The sequence below is a fragment of the Temnothorax longispinosus genome, chromosome 12 (genome assembly GCF_030848805.1).
Source record: "Temnothorax longispinosus isolate EJ_2023e chromosome 12, Tlon_JGU_v1, whole genome shotgun sequence".
Taxonomy (NCBI): Eukaryota; Metazoa; Arthropoda; class Insecta; order Hymenoptera; family Formicidae; genus Temnothorax; species Temnothorax longispinosus.
Window position 1 is genome coordinate 5,319,703 of NC_092369.1, and position 23,958 is coordinate 5,343,660.

At 32.3% G+C, this 23,958-nt stretch overlaps 2 protein-coding genes across 2 annotated transcripts in view; one reads left to right on the forward strand and one right to left on the reverse strand.

Annotated features, from left to right (window-relative positions):
- LOC139823099 (uncharacterized) overlaps positions 1-21,085 on the forward strand; it is a 36,185-nt gene extending 15,100 nt beyond the window's left edge. The window contains exons 6-11 of the mRNA XM_071795396.1: positions 6,065-6,236; positions 6,297-6,363; positions 6,437-6,596; positions 6,694-6,831; positions 6,923-7,036; positions 7,116-21,085. Coding sequence (XP_071651497.1) covers positions 6,065-6,236; positions 6,297-6,363; positions 6,437-6,596; positions 6,694-6,831; positions 6,923-7,036; positions 7,116-7,338 — 874 coding nt within the window. The 3' untranslated portion in view covers positions 7,339-21,085. The remainder of the gene's footprint in view (positions 1-6,064; positions 6,237-6,296; positions 6,364-6,436; positions 6,597-6,693; positions 6,832-6,922; positions 7,037-7,115) is intronic.
- Positions 21,086-22,294: 1,209 nt separating this feature from the next.
- Trmt112 (tRNA methyltransferase subunit 11-2) lies at positions 22,295-23,897 on the reverse strand. The gene is made up of 4 exons (XM_071794673.1): positions 23,893-23,897; positions 23,755-23,836; positions 23,237-23,338; positions 22,295-23,157 (listed from the first exon to the last, which is right to left on the reverse strand). The coding sequence occupies exons 1-4, from the start codon at positions 23,895-23,897 to the stop codon at positions 22,963-22,965; spliced, it is 384 nt and encodes a 127-aa protein (XP_071650774.1). The 3' UTR covers positions 22,295-22,962.
- Positions 23,898-23,958: the final 61 nt, after the last annotated feature.

Genomic DNA, 23,958 nt, shown 5'->3' on the forward strand with positions numbered 1-23,958 from the left:
ATCAAAAAACTAGCTTTTGTCATTTCAGAGACTTTTTTGGTTCCGAGCTCTTGGACTATAACCTTGCATGACAATTTCAAGGTCACATTGAAATTTTTAACTAAAATAAATTTTTTATTGCAGACTTTTGTAGTCTTGTAGTCAGACGTTGAGACCTTTTTAAATCACTATGATAAAATTGAATTTTGTTCAGAATTTTCTGAGTTATGAGACATTAAATTTTAAGACCCGGCACTATCTGATGTACATCGCTGAGATATTGCTCCGTGGGATTTTGTACATTATGTAGCCCTTAAAAAAAGTTGATGTAGTATAAGTATTTACACGTAGGTGTGTTTGATTTAATTAATAAGTGCTCGAAATTTGCGTCATTAACTCTCGCCACCCACCTGGAGTATTTTTTGACCCCATGCACTTAAAAATGATGATATTTTTTGTTTTATCGATGATGATTCCGAGTAGTTATTTTTATAGCAATATTTATACTTTTTGTTACTTTTGATTTCAATAAAAATGTTTATATATTGAAAATTCTTGATTTTTATGTGTTAAAAACTTTTTTTCTTAAATGTAAAATGAGAAATTATAAAGTGGGGTTAAAAACGATCCCAGGTGGGTTATATGAAATTCTAGAGCAGTTAGGTGGCGAGGATTAACTTGTATACATCATGTTTAAAATACGTGCAAATCGTTTAAGTTCAAAATTTGCTGTTAATTTGAGATGTTTTCATAAATCGGTACCAGAAAATAGGAAAATAAATATTTCTCTTTTTGCATCATGTATAGTCGTCCTGAGTACTCACGAGCAACCTCCCCGCGATGGGCAAATGCTAAACAGTGGGATATCAGGTAACGCTAATACCAGTGGAAATAGGCCTGGACTAAATGTCAATGATTCTCAAACTTTAATTTCTCATAGCTCAGGAAATTTTGAACAAAATTCAATTCAATCATAGGCTGAGTTCATCTTGATGCTTTCAGCGCTGTAAGCATCATTCTATCTTCGTTGCACATCGAATATCAAACGAGGATAGAGCCAGCACGTCAAGACGAACGCAGAGCCATAGTGATTTGAAAAAGTCTTGACGTCAGCTGCAAGAATCTACATTATCTACAATAAAAAAATTAGTTTTTATTTTAAAATTATTCTTTTTTTTGTGATCTCCACGTGACCTTGGAATTTTTGCGCAAAGTCAAACTGACTATCACTTTGTGTCTCATGCAAAATCAAATATACTTAACATAACTTTTGTTCAAAACATTTTTTTCCAAAACGCGGTTTTTTTATATTTTTAAACATATTTTTTTAAAATAGGGTACTTTGTATGTAGAAGATTGGCCGACTCTTCAAGATAATTTATCGTGCACGGTAGCAAATATTATACATATAATATAGTTTAATAAGTTATTATTAATTATGTTTATTTTGTTATATTTTTATCGCTTTTCAGAAATTTGAAAAATATTTTGTCACATTGATCAATAATATCCAATTTTATGACATCTGTATTATTTAGATTTTTCTTTTATCTTTCAGTTTCTTCCTGGTTTGCTATAACATAGATGTTGGATAGTATGAAATTTACGCTATCTAGAATAGGTTGGTTTTTGTTTAATATTCTTCTTGTTTTGTTTTTGTTTGTCATTTAATGGCACAAATTGAAGCTTACATTAGATGTTATTGTTACGTTAGTCGTTAAAAAATTTCTAAGGGAATAAAGGAGTTTTTATATTTTTATAGATACATATAACAACAAATATATATAAAGGATATATGTGGTTTGTTTAAAAAATAATAAGACTGAATTTTTTTTCTCAACAACTGGTAACACAAGAAAATCGAGCAGCGTTATGCGACTAAAGCCCCTTGCACAATGCCAGGCAACAGGCAATAGGAACAGGGAATAGAAATCAGAAATCATGTATAAATGCAGAATAAACAGTGACACAGGCAATAGACACAGAGTTTCCGTCACGTTGAAAATTCTGTGCCTATTGCCTGTTGCCAACCAATCATAGCATTCGAATTTTTTAGGTTGTAACGATTTTTTTGTTATTTCCTGTTCTTATTACCTGTTGCCTGGCATTCTGCAAGGGACTTAAGTTCTGTGTCAAACTCCAGGACAATGCAACGGAAACATTTAAGAAGTTGAAACAGACTTACAAAGGTCAAGTTCTATCCCTGGCACAAGACATTTTTAAACGGCGGTGAAATTGTGAAGACGAATCCCGTTCTGGACCACCAATGGCATAAATAATTTGGTGATTTAAATTTAATAAAATTGATCACCAATCATTGTCAACTTTTTAAATGTTTCTGTCACGTTATCCTGAAATTTGACACAGAATTTACCGTGTCAAACTTTGCATAACGCTGCTCGATTTTCTTGTGTTTCATTTTCGTGACGCGTCACTCAAACATACAGTTATACAAATTATTGTAGAATCACATGTGTTAAGGTATTCCTTTCATGACACCAGAATCTTAAGAATTAACTGATTTTTTGGCACGAGAAAGTTAAAATGCATATCTTTACGCCAGAAAAAAATTAAACCACATTACCGAACATATAAAGAAGAATTATGACTTTGAAAATTCGATATTTTATATGTGACGTTATCGAAAAAGTCTATTTTTCACATTTCAATGTAATAATTTGTTTATCAAATATCTGGAGATATTAAATATTAACTGCGCTACATATTCGCTAAACTCTATACTTTCGATAGTGCCGATAAAAATACAGAGTCACCGAATATTTAAACAAAATATTTATGTTAAAAGTTGACTTGAAATGTGGTTTATAGATGAATATTTTTAATGGCGACTTTCAAGGAATGATTTGGCAACGCTGCAAGCTGTGCGCTCATGTCACACTTCAGTTCATTATGTACGGTTTATTATCAACTATTTATTATGTTTTAAAAAAGAAAAATAATCCAAAAATATATATATGTATATAAAAATCGGACAAAATCGGACTCCTTTACCAAAATATAAATTACAGTTACAATGCCAATTATCTTGTTCTTCCAGTTATTTAATTAATAATATTACCGTTTCTGTAACCTTATCTTATTGAATCTTTTCTTTGTAGAATTGATAATATTTTGAGTGCGCTGCTTCTCTTTTATTTTCACAAATTGTCCCTTATTTTTGCCCACATTACTCCTCACTTTATGTTTCTTATCACTCATTATTATTATAAAATCTCTCTTTGATAAAAAGAAAATGTCACAATATTTTTTGATTAATGAAATTGACACTTACATTGACACTTTTGTTATCAACTTCACATTTTACAATCGGTGCCGTGCAGCGTTGCCATATCGTTCTGACAGTAAAATTTACCGAAAAATGAAAAATTTCTAAATACACATAATATTTTCACTTTTTTCTTATAATTAAACATAATAATCAATTATAATTTGATTTTATATAAGTTTAATGCAATATATAAGAGTTTGTTGAGGCCCTGCTTAAGCGCCTATAAAATACGCTCCTCCGTGAAAGGACCTTAATGCTATCAAATTGAAATTTTAACTGAAGGTAGAGTATGAATGTAGCTCTCGATCTACTGCAGTTTTTACAGTGTTACTACCAGTTGTTGAAAAAAATTAGTCTCATTACTTTTCAAACAGACAGAGTATATATATATATATATATATATATATATATATATATATACAGGGTGTCCGAAAAATCGCCTACTCCACTTCGGGAGGTGATTCGGGACCCAAAAACAAGCAAAAAAGTTCATACAAACATAGGTCAGGAAATGAGCCGTTTCCAAGTTATAGCCACTTTTATGTTCAAAAATCGTAAATTTTTATTTTCAATTTTTTTTAATTACAATTACCAAATTCTCTCAAGTTTCTGTCTACATTTCGAAAAGACGCTATTCCCGGTACATCTCGATTTGGAAAAGACTGGATGTATAACCTTCTTGCCTCGGGAACATTACTTTGAGCAAGACCATACATAAGATGCATATCAGCTAATTCATTAAAACTTAAACGATCCATTGATGAATACGGAAAGATTAGATACAACCTAAAAGTAAGGTGTTGTTAAATAATAATTTGAAACTTATTGAAAAGCCGTGATTTACTTACTGATTTTGAATAGGCGTGAAAAAGTGTTGCCAGGTCTACCGTTTTAGCGGTAGATCTACTGTTTTGGCTTACAAATCTACCGCCTACCGTTTTAGCTGGATTATCTACCGTTTTCCGTTTTTTTACTTTACATATGTATTTCCTTGAAAGAGACTGGAGCTGAATGCAGAGAAAACGAAAATAATGAGGTTTAACAAAGGCGGAGGGAGGGAGAGTAATGCGGGGTCTACAATGGGAGTCGCAAAGTCGTGAGTCGCAAGAATTGACCAATCACAGTCGATTATTCTCCTCAAATTCGATTGTGATTGGTCAACAAATTGTAGGTATATTTTACGAGGTTCATTATAAGTATAAATTATAATTTCTTTTTTATTTACTATTGAGACTATTGAGTGTTGAGTTGTTTTAGGTATTCGTATCACTTATTATAATTAGAATATTTTCTTCTGTTAACCAGTTTTATACGAAACTTGTGATATACTCAGTGAGACTAAATAAGGAGTTATGCGGGGTCTACAATGCGAGTCGCAAAGTCATGAGTCGCAAGAATTGACCAATCACAATCGAATTTGAGGAGAATAATCGACTGTGATTGGTCAATTCTTGCGACTCACGAATTTGCGACTCCCATCCCATTGTAGACCCCGCATAAAGAAAAAACTACAAGTACATTTTTTTATAATAAGTATAATTTCGTATTAGGTTGTTAGATATTCGTATTACTTATAATTAAAACATTTTTTTTCTATTAACTATCAGTTTCATGTCTTATATTATACGAAACTTCTGAAAAAAAAATCTACCGCTTTGAATTTCAAATCTACCGCTTTTTTGGCTTGCCACCTACCGTCCAATTTTTCAACTAAACAACTGATTTCAAGTAGCCGTGAAAACAACTGATTTTGAATAGCCGTGAAAACAACTGATTTCTTTTAAAAATAATGTAATCGTATTTACAAATATTAAAAAATTGAAAAAAAATAAAAAAATTAAAATTAAAAAAATTAAAAATATTTAAAAATAAAAATTTTTAATTTAAGAAATAATTAAGAAAAAGGGATGCCAAGCGGATTCTAAATTACGATTTTTGAACATAAAAGTGGCTATAACTCGGAAACGGCTCATTTCCAGACCTATGTTTGTATGAACTTTTTTGCTTGTTTTTGGGTCCCGAATCACCTCCCGAAGTGGAGTAGGCAATTTTTCGGACACCCTGTATATATACACACACACACACACACACACACACACACACACACACACACACATATATATATATATATATATATTGTTAAAAATAAATATATATTGGCAATATTTTCCTTAAATACTGCTTTATATAGGTAGATATAAAAGAAACTCGTTTATCCCAAAATGAGATAAAAATTAAGCATGATAGTATGTGCATGTGCATTGTATTCTAAAAATGTTCAAATAAAAATAATTGTATCAGATAGCTCATTGCCATGAAGAAAAGAGATATTTTATGAATATTTTTAGGTGTTAGATCACATGTACATATTATAAATAATGTTAATTATTAATCTTTTATGTGTTATTAATTTATTAAGTTATGATCGAGAGCATTAACGTCATCCGTTACGCATTTACGGAAAGATCTTTATCAGCGATTTATCAGCTCTTTTTGCAAACTCAAATAATCGATACTATTAATAATGTAAGTGACAAGATAAATTTCTCTTAAATATAATATAGCAAATTGAATGCGCATATACCGGATGGCACACATTAATGCTGTGTACACGAGTCACATTTAAATAAGATTATATTAGATTATCGTTGTGCTAGTCATGAGTTACAATTTGTATACTATTAAAAAGTATATAATCCATAAGTCCATATGATATGCACTGTATTATGTTTGTATGTTGTGCATATTGCGATAACAGTTATATTATACATTTATATGTTTGGAATGTATGTACAGGTACCTGAAAAATGTATTTCCAAAAGTGGATGAAACAATATTATTGGATGTGCTAGAACAGAGCGATAATAATGTGCAGAAGGCATCTGAAAAATTAATTGATTTAGGATACGAAAAACGAAATCCAACTGTTTCTGCCAGAGCCTTAGCAAAGAAGAAAGAAGAAGAACAGGTAATGAATTTTTTATCAAACAATGTAACATTGTTATATGCAAAAAAATTGTTTCTATAGGTACATGACGAGCCAACTGCACCCACGCCTCCTCCGCGCATAAAAAGCCTGGAAGAAAAGAATAAGTGTATGTATTTGTTTAGATTTCTATTTTTTTTTTATGTCCGGTGATAGTATACTACAGAAAGAAAACATTACAGTAAAAACACGTTTGATGGAAAAATATAAGAATTTACCGGATCGAATTGTGATGCTTGCTATGGATAGTGTAGATTATGATGAAGAAAGAGCAATACATATATTAGATATAGTAATGGCAGAAGAAGCTACTCGACCACTATGTACTTCTAGCAGCCAAAGGTAATGATTCATTTTTCAACAATGTATAAAAAATTAGGTATGCATAAATGTATATTTCTATTAATTGTTTCTCATGAGTTTATATAAAATATTGTAGTAGTAGAAGCGACGAACGGAAAGATAGTCCGCCAATAACAGAAGCTATAAAATTAACTGCTTCTCCAATTAAAAAGATAAGTAAAGATGCGGAAACTGAAAAATTAAAACGGTCCAAAAATAAGACTGAGATACCGAAGTAAGATATCTCTTTAAGATTATATCTTTTAAGATGTATTATTATCATGATAACACTTATCTAATATATATAATAAAATATGTTGCGTTAGAGTTTCACGTGGAACCAGTACTACAGAGGATAAAGAATATAAATCCCCATACTTAACAAAACCAGTAGGATCAAACTCGGATTTAGCAAAGGGAGCGAATAATGATCTGCTGCTGTACGTTAAAAAGAATATTATTTAACTACTTTTCACGATGTGTATATCTTTATAAACATTAAGTAAACGAAAACTATAGGCCGGATTATGCACCGTGGTCGGGGCCGGATCCAAATTTGCTGACCAAGCAACCATTTTCAAGATCACTCGCGATGGGGCATGATGCAAGTCTGATTTCTACCCGCAATTGTCTTGCTAAAGGTTCTCAGTCCGAATTACGAAAAGGACCGTTAAGGGGATTGGCCCAAGGCTCCATTTATTCGCAAAGGAATGTAGCCAATACCGAGAGTCGTGGTAAATGAAATATGTGCAATTGTTTCTTTCTTGATATTTTCGCATTTGTTAAATAATTATATATTAAATTCTAATTTTTAGTAGCAACTGTACAACCGTCCCTCTTTGGGATGTTATGATTTAATTTTTAATATTTTTTATTGATTCGCACATTATCAAAAATATAATCTGTTCTTATGTAAATCTAATCTGGTTCTATGTAATTTAACTCTTAAATGCCACCCGGGGTCCACCGGACCCCAGACCCTTTAGAATGATATATTTTCAAATGTTCCCCCCAAAAATGGAGCTCATCCTCCCATTGATGATAGTTGAGTGATTGACCTACCCGGTTGTACACTTAGCAGTACTCAGTTTACTTAATTTTTTATACTATGTTGAAATTGAAATTTTAATAATAGAAGCATTTTATTCTCTTTTCTAAGCCTTGAATAACATTGAAAATAATTTTCATAACTAAATATAAAAAAATCAATGAGTAAGGAGACATTTTTCATGCTGGGGTCTTTTAGACCCCATGTGTCATTTACGAGATTCTTGAGAGGTGTGGCATTCAAGGGTTAATAGATATATATTTTGTTGATAGTTTATATATATTTTTGTTTGGTAGGATTAAATGACAAATACATTATATTGATTTTATTATTTGAGATTATATTATTTATTATTAAGCCACAATAAATTTATTTATGAATTTGTTTCTCGTAGGAACTTAATTTATATTTATCATATGAGCCATATATATATATATATATATATATATATATATATATATATAAGTAAAAGAAACTTTACTAAACATAATCTATTAATAAGACGCAGCTGCGTAAAATGCGATGCATTTTAATTTTGCTAAAAATTTTGAAACTTGACTTATCTCACTATTAAAGTAAACACTTTATATACACAAGTGCAATCGGCCCCATGCTATACATAGATTTATGTCAGCTGAAAGTAAGTAAATCTTATAAGTTTAAATAATGAGACAATTTGTACAGTAAATGCAAGTAAAAATATACATTAATCATAGCTCATGAACCAGCGACGACAATGAACTGGTGAAACGGCTGTGTACATCGATTCACCACCTTTTTTTTGTTCATATACTATAAAGAATTATTTGACATTTTTTGCATTTTAAACACAATAACTATTTACATATTCATGTTAGTTTTTTTTTATTTAAACACTGATTATGTTGTCCAAAGTTTTCGATATGTAGGATACATTTCTGTACTCAAAAAATCATGCAGATGTTAAAACAAATAACTAAAAGTAACTGGCACATATATTCAAAACAAGTAATTAATTTACGAGTACGGTTGAATTACGCGAATATACATGAACAAGAAAAATCAAGTCAAACCGGGTATTTTCTATCTGATCACCTCACAATTTTGATATATTATATATTTGTGTTACAATTTATTTATTACTATAACATAGATACTTTTTATTTTCAAAAATAATATTAATAAAAAATATTTATTTGTTTAAAAAATTTTTTAAATAAATAATTTTTTTAAATTGTTACAACAATGCACAAAAATGGTTATAGCACTGATAAAAATCAAAATAATATAGTAATTAAACGTGTATACGTTGCATAATTCATTCCTTTGACTAATCACAGTTTTTTTGTAAATATCTCGAAAACTATAAATTTTAAGAAAAAAATTTTAAAATATGTTTTGTAGATCTTGATCAGATCTACAACTTTGATTTCTTGAGTTTTTTCGATATTCCTCATAGTTTTTTAGAAAAACTCATTTGTTTACATTTTCACGTGTATTTTGTTTAAAAAAATATAGAGGCAAAGGCGATTTTGGTGGATTTTGGATATGTTATTCAATATATTTTTCTGAAAATTTTAAGCCTAAAAACGTGCGTGGTACAATTTTTTCCGGGTCAAATCGTATCTCGAACCTGTACTACATGGATAGTTTCGATAAATTTATATAAATATATGAAAATTCCACTGTACTACTTTGTATTAAACATATACTACACCTTTGAAAATAGTTGTACAAGTTTTTTTTTCAATGTTATTTACATATAAAAAGCAGAGGTATTAAAATGAAAAAGTAACATCCTCCTCTTCTAAAAAGGGCATGTCATCGATACTCGAATCTATTAAAGTATTGTTGTCGCTTTTCCGCGTTCTCTCTCTGCGCTTACTTCATGAGCGGCTGTCATGACATATTTTGACAGTTGTGTGGTTAATAGTGGAATAGTAACAGTGAAATATTAAAGTTAAATAGCGCGCGCCTGTGATGTCTAATAATAAATAAATTACTAATTGATTAGAGTTACTATTTTATTGGAAGATGTGCCAATTTTTTAACACAAATCTAGAAATCTAAACAAAATAAATAAAAAATAAAGATACTGAGCCTCAAAGTTACAAAAAAAATTTTTTTAATTTAATTTTTTTTAGTTTTGGCATTTTTTCCTTATAGAACTCGACGAGAGGAGCAACTTTGGTCCTCTTGGCTAACCTCGTATCTCTTACTGTTTGGCCTGGAAAACCTTTTTATTAGTAAAAGTTGAAACTTTGGCTCAGTATCTTGATTTTTTATACCGGAAGAGGTACTGAAATTTATACCACGCATAAAGCACACCTAAATTAACGTATATTCACAGTTTCAAGAAAATCCTAAAAAAATCGATTTTCTCTAGTATAAGGACGAGAGAACGTCTAAGGGGATCCTATAGTGGCGGTAGTTACCGACATTTTTTCATTTTAAGAAATCTTTGAATTGGCTTTACAGAATTGCAAGTTTTTGGTCTAGAATTAAAGTACGCACAAAAATCTACATCGCGTTATACGATTTCATATCGGGAACGAAAAAAAATTAAAAATTTTACTAATTTGGGCACATACAACTGTCATCTGACGACAATAACAAAATTACTGCAGTTTATATATATATATAATGACACCAAGGCGATGTAGGGACAACATGTAGGAACAATATCGTGTAAATAAGATTCAACGTCTAGAAAAAAAGATTTTGTAAAATGAAGTTTTATTAAGCAAAAGCACATTCAGGTTGATAGGATAAGCAGTATTGCGTGTAGCGAGAGATGGCGCAGCAATCGAACAAAGACAGATGCCTCTCGTTAGACAAGGACAGATATAGATATATAACATAGAAAACAGGATTAGAAATGTTGACATTACCGACGTCGAGAAAGTTCGGCCTTCGCTATAGGATCCCCTTAAGAGCAAAGTCTCAATTGTTTCAAAATTTGAAATCCTGGTTTGAAAATATATATTAGTATACATTTTTTATCAAGGCAACTAAAGCAAATTACACATGTCTGTATATCATATATGTGCCACTTTCTACTTGTGATGTATATGATTTGACTTTTTTCACACAATTGCATATTAAATAACAATTTAATTCTCAGCAAGAACATTGATATTTTTTAAACTTTATAACGCTTTATAACTCATAAAAGTCACATTATTGCAATAATTAAAATTAATATAAAGCCATATACAATTATATATATAGTGATTAACATCAAAAGCTTAAAAAATTTTACATGATTCCAGCGAGAAATGACCCATCGAATCGACGTCTATAGACGTCGATAGACGTCGATTCGATGGGTCATTTCTCACTGGGATACCTGTTGATTGTTAAAGATTGTATGATTTAAATAGATTATTAAGAACTCAAGTATGTTATTATTTATTATTTTTAAATGCGTTACAAATGTCAAGTAATTGAACATCTTATTATGCATTATGCAAAGAAGGAAAGCTGGAAACTTTTCTGCTGAATCCTCGTCCTTCTCGTCCAATAACCGGCTCGTGCACGTTTAGGCCCGTCCTTTTTTCTCATTTAAAAAAGAATTGTACTAAGTAGCTAGTAAGAATTAAACATCTAGTTTAAATATACTAGGAATTCCGGAATTATTTAGATAACCCTTTTAACTATAGATTATTTTATTCATTTAAAATCAATTTTTCTGTAATAAGAACATTGAAACAGTTACAATAATTTGTAGCTATAATCAGGAAATAAGAGTGAAAGAATAATTATATGTCAAAGATCACTATTTACAACAGGAAAAATAACCTTGGATTTAATTTTAGCTTGAAATATAATCCAAAGCTTTTCTAAAAGTAAAATCTAAAAAAAAATTTTTAACTTGACTTATGGAAAATACGTCCTTTCCAATATAAATACTTTGAAAAGTTTCCTAATAAAATCTCTTTATAAAACTTTACATCTCTATAGGAATAACAAATCTTAAAATAATAGACAGAACTCAAAAAAGTACGCAAAAATATAAAATTAACTTAATTCATTTTTATATATTCATAATAGTAATTATGCATAAAAACGCCCCACTTGCCAATGACCTTGACCTTGACATATGTTGTCAAGGTCATGACCCTGAGTAACCTTAACCTTGAAAAAAGTGGCGGTCACGATCTTTTTCAAAAGTTACGAAGCATTAAAGTTTTCGCTTTGTAAAAATTATTCAATAATAGCACGTTTATCCTCCTGCGGTCACATGGGCTTGTGGCGTGCTTTACGAGCTCGTTTAAGTAGAGGTGGTATTAACCCGTAGAAGCCACACCTTCTAAAAATAACGTAGGTGCCACCCTGGGGTCCAATGGACCCCACGCAGAAAAACAGTTGCCATTTGCGTTCTTTTTCATGTATCGACTCAAACCTTTAACTGGAATTTAGTGACTTCCTCTTTATATAATCCAATAATTTTTAAAAATTTTTTATGTTGAAAAAACGCGAAAAAAAATTTTTTTTTCGAGAAATTTGACTTTTTTCACAAAAATATTCATCAAAATTTTTTGAGATAGAGCAAAAAAACTTTCTGCGTTTTACTCTCAAAATAGTATACTTTTAAGAAAAAAAAGAAAAAAAAGCCTGGGGTCCACTGGACCCAGTGTGGCTTCTACGGGTTAAACAAGATAAGTTCCCAGGTAGCAAACACTCGTCATTTTGACGTCAATTAACGTAATCATCTGTGTGAATATTTGTGGCGATTTACAATAAAAAGAATTGGAGAATAGAGGAGACTCATTTTATGTATTACTAGATGACATAAAAAAAAAATATATATATATATATATATATATATATATATATATATATATATATATATATATATAAACGAGCTCGTAAAGCATGCCACGAACCCATGTGACAAATCGTCTCGCGTGAAAAGTGTATGCGTGGAAACAGTAGGTAACGCCCCGGGGCTCCACTGTTAAAACTAGACACATAGTGTGCCTTCAAAGTACATGCATTGGCTTTACACGCGTGAAAAGTTGTAAACCCATGTGGCACCTCGTTTCGCGTAAAAAGTGTAAGCCGAAGGCACTGCGCACCCCCCCTTCAGTGTGTGTGTGTGTGGTGGGGGGGTGTAGGTGTGTGTGTGTGTGTGTGTGTGTGTAGGTGTGTGTGTGTGTAGGTGTAGGTGTGTGTGTGTGTGTGTGTGTGTGTGTGTGTGTGTGTGTGTGTGTGTGTGTGTGTGTGTGTGTGTGTGTGTGTGTGTGTGTGTGTGTGTGTGTGCGCGCGCGCGCGCGCGCGCGCGCGTGCTATTGTTGAATAATTTTTACAAAGCGAAAACTTTAATGCTTCGTAACTTTTGAACGGATCGTGACCGCCACTTTTTTCAAGGTCAATTACTCAGGATCATGACCTTTTTTTGTTGACGGGGGGAAAATCCACACGGATACCCCCTCCTCCGGGGCGAGGAGGGCGGTTATGTAGGACTCTAAGGGCTCAGTCACAATGAGAGGAATAAGGAATAAGATAAAGGAATAAGGGAATGTCGCATTTCACTTCAGTACACGTACATTAAAGTGAGATGCAATATGCCTTATTCCTAATTTCTTTATCTTATTCCTTATTCCTCTCATTGTGACTGACCCTTAACCCACTAAAACCCCCCCGGGGGTCCCTCTCGGCGCTGTGTGGGGAAGCTCCGGGAACTTGAGATATCTACCATGAGTCCCCCCACGCCCTGCCTTGCCGGCAAATTCCCATAGATCTAACTTGTGACGGATGGACGTGGGGTCGTCCCACCTCCGGGGGTGTTGCCGTAGCAACCGTGGGCGCGCGGTGGTCCCCGACCGCGCGCCCACCCCCCGGTATCATGACCTTGACAACATATGTCAAGGTCAAGATCATTGGCGAGTGGGGTGTTTTTATGCATAATTACTCATTTTTATATATAACAATAATAAGCATAAACATTTTTACTTTTTTTACATATAGAGAGCTTTGAATTTTCTGAGACCAAAATTAGAACTTTTAAAAAGAATTCTCTATCTAGATTGATAAAAAATAACTACAAAAATAAAAGAATATTTAGTGGTTTTAACACATTCTGGTAGAGATAGAAAAAGAAAAAGGAAGATTTGTAAAAAAGTATGGAGAGAAAGAACTTGTCTTTCGTAACACAGTTGCGACATGATATATAACTCACCAATAATTCATAATAAACCATATAAGCAGAAAAATACGTTTCTATTGCAAAGCAATTTGCTTTCTCTCTCCTATGAAGTTTTTATTTAATACTTTAACATTTATTGTACGGTTTTTACTAGCAATTATCGATACTTGTTCTATGTAAAATATTTTAGGCCTAGCAAATCAGATTTCTGCCATATAATTTTCTTTTACTAATTTAGGATTTTTCAGATTTTTTTTTAATTTAATTATCTTGACAAAGATCATCGTTTGTTGCAATTTGATTAATTAACTATCAGACTTTAAGACTAATTAACTATCAGACTATCAGACAATTTGTCGAAACTTACATGAAATTAAACGAAAAATAAGACTTTTACTATCTATATACGCTTGTAAAGTTTAATCCCCTAAAAACTTTTTATTTTCAATCATAACTCGAGACTTTTCCCACTATCCTGTTTGATATTTTTATTAAGAAATGATTGATTTCAGATTATGTTGAAAAAAAGTTATGTGGATACAAAAATGATAAAAATATACGGAGCATCTCAGTTAATTTCCATATATTTTTTCTTGTTTTTCTTTGTGAAAATAATAGAAATATAAAAATATAATAGAAAAGAATATGTTATGGTCAAAACCCGAAATGCACACAGGCAATCCTAGGATTGACTAATCATTTCTGCCGAATAGCCAAAGCGTCTTGGTCAAAGTTTTGTAGTAATTGCTGATATGTGTACGTATATATACAGTACATAAATAGGCAGGGAAGGGGCCCCGCCGCATAAAAAAACTAATCTAACTCCCAGCCTATTCCTAGAAACTGCTTTAATCAAGACGCTTGGACATTCCGCAGGATTGACCAGTCATTCCGCAGAATTGACTGTTCAATCCTAAGAATGCCGTGTTTCGAGCTTTGACCATAATGCATATACACACATACACGCACACGTACAAAAATATAATTAAAAAATTAAACCTTGTAATTATAATAATTTATATTATTATAACAATTATAAATAATTTTGTGTGTATGTGTATGTGTGTAAAGAAAGGGAGAAACATATGAGAGAAACATTAATGAGTCGTGTATCATGAGTTTTCTTTATAAAAACATGGTGTTCAGGTCCATTTAATAGAGCATGTGAGAAAATGTTACATTCTTTGAAAATAAGAAAGATTGACAGAGTGTGTGGTATATTTTTCAAGGGCAAATACGCTATTAGATCTTCCTAGAATCATAGTATACACCCTGGTAAAAATTACCGTTAGAAACGGATAGAACGTGCATTCTATCCGTTTCTGACTGCTTTACTATGCGTTTCTTTCCCTGCAATTACGGATAGAAACAGATGAAAAGTGTTGCAGATTCTATAAGACTGTGTACGCAAAGACGGTGGGGAAAGGCTAACTGCATCTAACTGATTCCTAACGGAACGGAACTTATCCGAATCTATGCGCAAACGTAATTACGAATCCTATCCGTTTCTATACGCAACCAGTTTTGAATGTCTATCCGCATCTGATTGCGGTACCTGACAGAATATTTATCTGCATTTATACGGAACGGAACTTATCCGAATACGCAAACGTAATTACGAATCCTATCCGTTTCTATACGCAACCAATTTTGAATGTCTATCCGCATCTGATTGCAAAACCAGGTAGGATATCTATCTGCATTTGCATGCAATTATGATTTGCCCGCTCTATCCGTTTCTAACTGCAAATGCATTTTATTTATTTCTTATTACTGCAAATACATGTACATTGTGGAAGGTTTGTAGTTATCAAATAGATTCTACCTTTAAACGCCAGGAGAAGAGATTCCTCCAGTTACGACACTGTAATTTTTCTGGTTGTTGCCTGACAAAACGCCTACTTATATATTATGGTTGGTTGTATTTTAAATGTGAGAAACGCTTTTCATCATGCGCCGCCTAGCGGCGTCGTCGCGAATCGTCCATCTGCATCTGTACGCAATGTCGACCTATAGGAATTTGTTTGCAACTACGGATACGAATCCTGTATGTTTCTATCCGCAGTCTGTACGCATCAGATGCTGACGGTATCTATCCGTAATTACGGATACCGCATCCATCTGCATCTGTACGCAATGTCGACCTATAGGAATTTGTCTGCAACTATACGGATACGAGTCCTGTATGTTTCTGTCCGCATTCTGTACGCATCAGATGCTGACGGTATCTATCCGTAATTACGGATACCGCATCCATCTGCATCTGTACGCAATGTCGACCTATAGGAATTTGTCTGCAACTACGGATACAAATCCTGTATGTTTCTGTCCGCATTCTGTACGCATCAGATGCTGACTGTATCTATCCGTAATTGCGGATACCGCATCCATCTGCATCTGTATGCAATGCCAACCTATAAGAATCTGTCTGTAATTATACGGATACGATTCCTGTCTGTTTCAGATAGGAGTTGAATATTTCTTCAACGTTGCTGTTATATAGTCGCTGATATAGTCGCTGGTAATATTTAACAAAATTCTGTTCGCTCTAACAGCAACGTTGAAGAAAAAATTTAAGGAGGTTCGATGGCTTCATTGGAGGGAGTAGTGGGACGCGGGGGTTCTGGAAACAGCGCACTAGCGTTTGAAGTAGTGGGAATGAAGGGGATTGCTCTGATTGGTCGCCGCGTGTATCATGCGTGCTGCTGTTCACGTCGTTCACGACTATGACAGTCTATGCAGACGAAAAATCAAGCAATTTATGCTTTAATAATTAATTTTTCTACGAAATGTGCGGTAACCTTCCCCTTTCTTTCGCTCATTTATTTGTAAATTATTAAGTTACATGTGCAAATTTCTTTTTCTTTATCATTTGCATTTTTTCTTGCACTTATTTCATTCTGAAGGTATATGCAATATGTCATTTCCCATAAAAACCGTAAAAACCTATGTTAAAAATGCAGCCAGTTTCATGCAATTTTAATATGTTGTTCTGGAATGCAAAATAGAATTATGTGAATTTTTTGGGAATTTTTCACCGTCCCGTTTTGAAATAAATCTACTCCTAAAATTGTACTTTTTAGGTTTTTGGAGTAGATTTTTTTCAAAACGGAACGGTGAAAAATTCCCAAACAATTCACATAATTCTATTTTGCATTGCAGAACAACATATTAAAATTTCATGAAATTCTCTGCATTTTGTTGTAGCCATCGAACCACCTTAACTCCTATCTGAAACAGGCAGGAATCGTATCCGTAGTTACAGACAGATTCCTATAGGTTGGCATTGCATACAGATGCAGATGGATGCGGTATCCGCAATTACGGATAAATACCGTCAGCATCTGATGCGTACAGACTGCGGATAGAAACATACAGGATTCGTATTCGTAGTTGCAGATAAATTCCTGTAGGTCGACATTGCGTACAGATGCAGATGGATGCGGTATCCGCAATTACGGATAGATACCGTCAGCATCTGAAGCGTACAGAATGCGGACAGAAACAGACAGGATTCGTATCCGTAGTTGCAGACAAATTCCTATAGGTCGACATTGCGTACAGATGCATACGGATGCGGTATCCGCAATTACGGATAGATACCATCAGCATCTGATGCGTACAGAATGCAGACAGAAACAGACAGGATTCGTATCCGTAGTTGCAGACAAATTCCTATAGGTCGACATTGCGTACAGATGCAGATGGATGCGGTATCCGTAATTACGGATAGATACCGTCAGCATCTGATGCGTACAAAATGCGGACAGAAACATACAGGACTCGTATCCGTAGTTGCAGACAAATTCCTATAGGTCGACATTGCGTACAGATGCAGATGGATGCGGTATCCGTAATTACGGATAGATACCGTCGGCATCTGATGCGTACAGAATGCGGACAGAAACAGACAGGATTCGTATCCGTAGTTGCAGACAAATTCCTATAGGTCGACATTGCGTACAGATGCAGATGGATGCGGTATCAGCAATTACGGATAGATACCGTCAGCATCTGATGCGTACAGACTGCGGACAGAAACAGACAGGATTCGTATCCGTAGTTGCAGACAAATTCCTATAGGTCGACATTGCGTACAGATGCAGATGGATGCGGTATCCGCAATTACGGATAGATACCGTCAGCATCTGATGCGTACAGAATGCGGACAGAAACAGACAAGTTTTTCTATTGCAAAAGCTTATAGATGCTGTATGCCGATAGATTTCCATTAGATACAGTTATACGTCGTTACATTGTCTGTCTGTATTTTCAGATACAATAGTGTGCTGCTTACAGAAACGGATAGGGCTAGAATTTTCTTTTCAAGCTTGCAGTTACAGCGGATAGGATTCCGTTACATACCGTCAGAAATTCTATCTGTTTCTAACGGTAATTTTTACCAGGGCATCCTATAAAATTTTAATCCGCAATACGTAATAACGTAAAATATTACATAGCGTTTCTATCTTTGACATATCTTATTGAATTAAAGGAGTTCGCGCGTAATATTATGACTTTCGTTCTACTTCTATGCGTTCGTTTTATTTAATAATGTTCTCGGGAATACTTTTCTCTTTGCGTATATAATTTGAACACTGAGGATGGTTCGATATTAGAACAGAAACGTTTGTAACTATTTTTGTATTATTACACTGAATGTACTAACATTGTCATCCTGTTACGGCTCGTTGCCCTTTATTTATTTATTTATTTGATATCTTATTGAGTTTGATATTGTATATGTATAAAACATGTTGAAACTCTCTCAGAACATATTTAAGTATTGCCGGTGAAGTTTAAACTTGATTTTCTATACACATATACACATAAAATTATATATTATACTTAATAGTACATATTTTTAATTGGTATATATTTACATATATTCGTATATTCTTAAATAAATAATACATAACTGAATCTTTTTTAAACTTTCCACAAATGTGAACAAGTTTATTGAAGATTTTTTTAACTTTGGTAGAGTTCAAAATTTAGCATCAATCTAATGACATTTTGAAGTATCATCATGCATAATTGTTTCTTTTGATATTTTTTTCGTTAGAAACGATAAAATTATGTATATTATTGAAATTCTTGTATGCTAATTTAGCATAATCTAATTTAACATAATACTACACTGTATTAATATTCGTTACATGTAATGTCGTTGAATGTAATGTCCCATCTATTTTGAGTTTATAAAATAAGTAATTATATACTCCGAGGAATTTATTAGTATTAAAATATAAGATCATTAATTACTTATCTTTTGTTAAATATTATTTTTACAGATTATTTTACAAAAACGTAAGATTTATTGTTATCAAGTAAAATCATCATTACTATAATGTAACTTTAAGTCTTGAATATTAGAACTAAAATCCTGAAATTTTTCCACATGATAATTTTAAAATATTTTAATATCGATAAATTCCTTAATAATAAAATGGACTTCCTTTTAAGTACAGTGTTTATAATAGTCGTATTCCAAATGAAAATTTTAGCTGAAATTTAAAGCCAAATATACAGTATTAAAATATATTTTAATGTGTATGCGTGCGTGCGTGCGTGTGTGTATGTGTGTGTGTGTACATATATGTAAAAGAGAAATTCCATTAGATGGATGTATATTTAGAGATATGTTTTATAAACTTGCGTTATATATCAAACAGAAAAAACAAAACCAGATAAAGATAGAGAAAACTAGCATATCTCTAATACAGAGCAAAATCTCCAACAATTAATGTGCAGAATAAGTCACAACCAAAATTAATTTTCCAATAATAAACTATATAAAAATTAATATTTATATACGCTATAATCGAATATTAATATACAGAAATATTTTCATAGCTTGACTCAAGAGTAATCCAGCTTTATAAATATTTAAGATACGATTAAAATGTTAATAACGGATAGGCTGTGGCTGAAATGTTAGTTAAGAGCTATTTTTATAGCTTTTTGACTTTTAAAAATAAATTACAAGGAATAAAGTAATATATTTTGCTATATTTTGAGCATTGCCATTGGTACAGGAAACTAATATGTACAGAAAACTACAAGTAGATAATATCGCACGTCCTTCGATATTAGCCATTAAATTAAAGCCATTTTATTTATAAGTTCTTCTTAAAGTATATTTGCTTATATTATACATATTATTCTATGAAAAAAGCTGTTTAATGATGTCAAATTTGTGTATTTGAAATATATGCATTATTCTATTTATAAGAAGAAATAGTGATAATAACATTTTTAATTGCGCAGTATGTTACATTTTATGAAAAAATTTCAGTTAAATAACAAATTATAAATAATTGTAACACGTATTTCAGATAACAAATTACAATTTGAAATATGACAAAGAATTTTGTGCAAAAGATGTTAAATGTTTGTTTTATGTTACTATATATGTATTTTAGAAAATTAATCTTCAAAAGTATATGTTTATCTATCAGTAAATTATTATATTCCTCACGCACAATCAATATACAAATATACAAATAATACTTTGCCTGATAGTTTAAATTTAAGTCCAAAATAACTTACACATGTGTTACATGTGTGTGTGTGTGCGCGCGCGTGTGTGTGCGTGCGTGTATCTTGTCAAAAGATATTTTTCGTACCTATATCAATCAGTATTATCTTATTTCCAAAGATAATATATGCTAGGATTATATAGGTATTCTATATTTCACTTATAATTTAATATACTTCATTGTAATATTGCTACAAGAGTTTGCCATGCTATGCTCTTTAGCTGTTATCATTTGATACAATACAATTAGTAAAACAGTTGTATTAAAGTATTACATTGCTAAAGTAACTTACTACCTAGTTTCACCAACGTCGATTAACTGTAACCTTCGATTAAACTCACTCTTCGTCTCTTTCTAATATCCATTTCTATCAATGCAGATTAACTTCAATCTCCGCGGTTTAACTTACTTTTTATCTTTTTCTAGTTTCGAAATTAGAAAAAGATAAAAACGAAATTAGAAAAAGATAAAAAGTAAGTTAAACCGAGATTAAAGTTAATCCACATTGATAGAAATGATTATAAGGAAAACAGTTAGAAAGAGACAGAGAGTGAGTTTAATCGAAGGTTACAGTTAATCGACGTTGGTGAAATTGGGCCTAGCTCGCTCTGATAAAAACGAATAGGTAATACTCGAGAAAATTATCTAAGTAGCAATGTAAGTGTGATGTAAATAAAAAATGTATGTTAAATATTGCTAATAATACAAGAAATTATATCTCATTATCTTTAGACATATCTGTGCAATAAATCTGTAATCATATTATATATATGCGACAATCTAATTTCATTAAATCACCTATATATTAAGAATTATTAATTTATAAGTTACGTATGTTAGGCCGATCAAACAAAACTCCTTTGTCTAATATAGCCAAATCTACAATGTGTTCTTTGCTTTCTGTTTTCTGCTTTTAACTTACCTCTTTGCGACTATCTCATATTTCGCAATTCGTCCCGTAACGCGATGTTTTTTGTTCTCTGTCGCCCAAGATAAAAATTGACGAACTTCGGAAGCTAGACAGAAACATCACGTTACGCGACGGAATTGCCAAATACGAAATAGTCACAAAGAGGTTAAGAGCAGAAAACAGGAACCAAATAACACAATATTGTAGATTTGGCTTTTTAAAAGTAACAAATTGGGTGCGTTCAGCCGATACTCCGCTAGCCTAGCAATCGTGAGCAGTCGCTCGTTTTCGCTCGTTCCCTCTCTTTTGACCCAATGGATTAAAAAGAGAGGAAACGAGCGAAAACGAGCGACTGCTCACGATTGCTAGGCTAGCGGAGTATCGGCTGAACGCACCCATTGTCAAAAGCCAATTCTGTTTTCTTTTCTATTTGGAACTTTAGAATGCACGCGCGCGCATGCACTGTGCCACAAATAAAATATCTGACCGAGGCTGATCTAATATGGGTGCGTTCAGCCGATACTCCGCTAGCCTAGCAATCGTGAGCAGTCGCTCGTTTCCTCTCCTTTTAATCCATTGGGTCAAAGGAGAGGAAACGAGCGGAAACGAGCGAAAACGAGCGACTGCTCACGATTGCTAGGCTAGCGGAGTATCGGCTGAACGCACCCAACCCAAATGTGCTCTTTGCTTTCTGTTTTTTGCTCTTAACCTCTTTGCGACTATCTCGTATTTCGCAATTCCGTCGCGTAACGTGATGTTTCTTGTCTCTTCTGAAGTTCGTCAATTTTTATCTTAGGCGACAGAGAACAAAAAACATCGCGTTACGCGACGCAATTGCGAAATATGGGATAGTCGCAAACAGGTTAAGAGCAAAAAACGGGAAGCAAAGAGCACATTGTAGATCGGGCTGAACGTTTCTTTACAATAAAAAAAAAACTTTTTACTCTTGCTTTTCTGTAATTCCAGTATTATCTTAGATAAATTTTTTGTGTGTAAGTTTACTTTGTACTTCTTTAAATAACATTTGTGTGTAGGTTAATTTAATATATTATTTACACGCGCTTGGGATAAGTTTAAAAAATCAATTTTTTCATTATCTAAAAACAAACTGTTGTACTTTATATTCTACATTTCCAATTAACATATTTCCAAATTATTCGAGATAGGAGCTTATAAAGTCACACGTACGTATATACACGCACATAAGCATACACACAAACTTAATGCATTATTTATGCGCTAAATATAAATTGCTTTCTTTATCCTTATTAAAGTATTAACATTTTGTATCAATATAAAAAATAAGGAGGTAACTTATGGCTTTATACGATTCATAAGCAAATCGAGTTCGATTTCGATCATTATCCTATATATGCTTACTCTGCCTGTGTAAAAAATGAGTAAGTAGCTTATTGTTAGACGTCAACACTGCCGGCCCCAACCTCGGACAAAGAAGGAGGCTTTATGGGCAAGGTTGTTAACCTACCCATGAGTAAAACAAAAATAAATGCTCACAGGTCCAACAGTAAGCCTCGGAAGAGGCGTCATAAAGTTGGAAAAAGAGTTACTCAAACCTAGTTCAAGAGAAAGAAGAAAAAAAAAACAAAATTAATGGTGATACGCGTGATACAAATATATATAAACTAGATGCACTTAAAGAAACAATGATACAGGACAACTATAACTAAAAAGAATACAATGACAAATAATATTCTTAGAATATTTGGTTCTGTTATTTAAACTTCGTCTTCGTTTAAAAGCATGTTTGGAATGCCATCGTTGATCGGAAATTTTCTATTGGATTCTGGACACAATAAATCTCCATTTATAACTTCGACTTCCAACAGAACGTGATGAGCCTTTTTCAGAAAGTCTTCATTAGTCTCGAAGTCTTCTATTAGAATCTGAGGTAATTCACCAACATGCCCTATCTATAAAACGTTTGTTAATATATTAATTTAAAATATTGTTTATTATTACAATATTTTACATGAAAAGATGATATCTTACGCTCTCGGCAGCTTTCCATAGTACTGTCCAGTCCAGTTTTGGAATTATCCTAGCGATATATTCTGGATTAAAGTCTACTTCGGACACTCGGATGTCTCGAGCCTGCAAATATTTTTAATACATATGTAACAGTAAGAGAGAAATGAGAGCTGTAGATTTAAAATAAAATTGTAATTTTTTTGTTTTTTAAGGTAAACAAAATTAAAAGTAATAATAAAAATAAATTTCAAGCTTTTATAAAACAAAGACTAATATCAAAATAGCATGAAACTATTTATATATTTTTGTCAAAAAGTAATTATATTTCAAATTATATATCTTCTTTATTTGTTTAAAACATGAAAAAAATATATATATGCTCATGAATAATTAAATATATACATATATATATAAAATAATAGATTTACCTCTTATTTTCCTATTATTTAATACAAGTTTTTTAATTATTCATAAACATATATATTTTCATGTTTTAAACAAATGACAAAGAGGATATATAATTCGAAATATATAATTACTTTTTGACAAAAATATATATACACACACACACACACACATATATATATAAAGTAAAAATTGATATAAAAATTAATTTGGAAACTTTTTTAAAATTTTTATTGATTCTTATCAACTCAAAGAATATAACATTCATAAACTTCATTGGACCTAATTAAATGAAGTAAAATTGAGATAATTATGAAAGAGAGGAGCTTCTTTACCTA

Excerpts from the sequence above, each read along its gene's own strand:
- Trmt112 (XM_071794673.1), bottom strand. Across the intron at positions 23,339-23,754 it reads ATATATATTTTTGTCAAAAA|GCTCGAGACATCCGAGTGTC; the intron begins GTAATTATATAT and ends AAATATTTGCAG. Across the intron at positions 23,158-23,236 it reads TATGGAAAGCTGCCGAGAGC|ATAGGGCATGTTGGTGAATT; the intron begins GTAAGATATCAT and ends AACGTTTTATAG.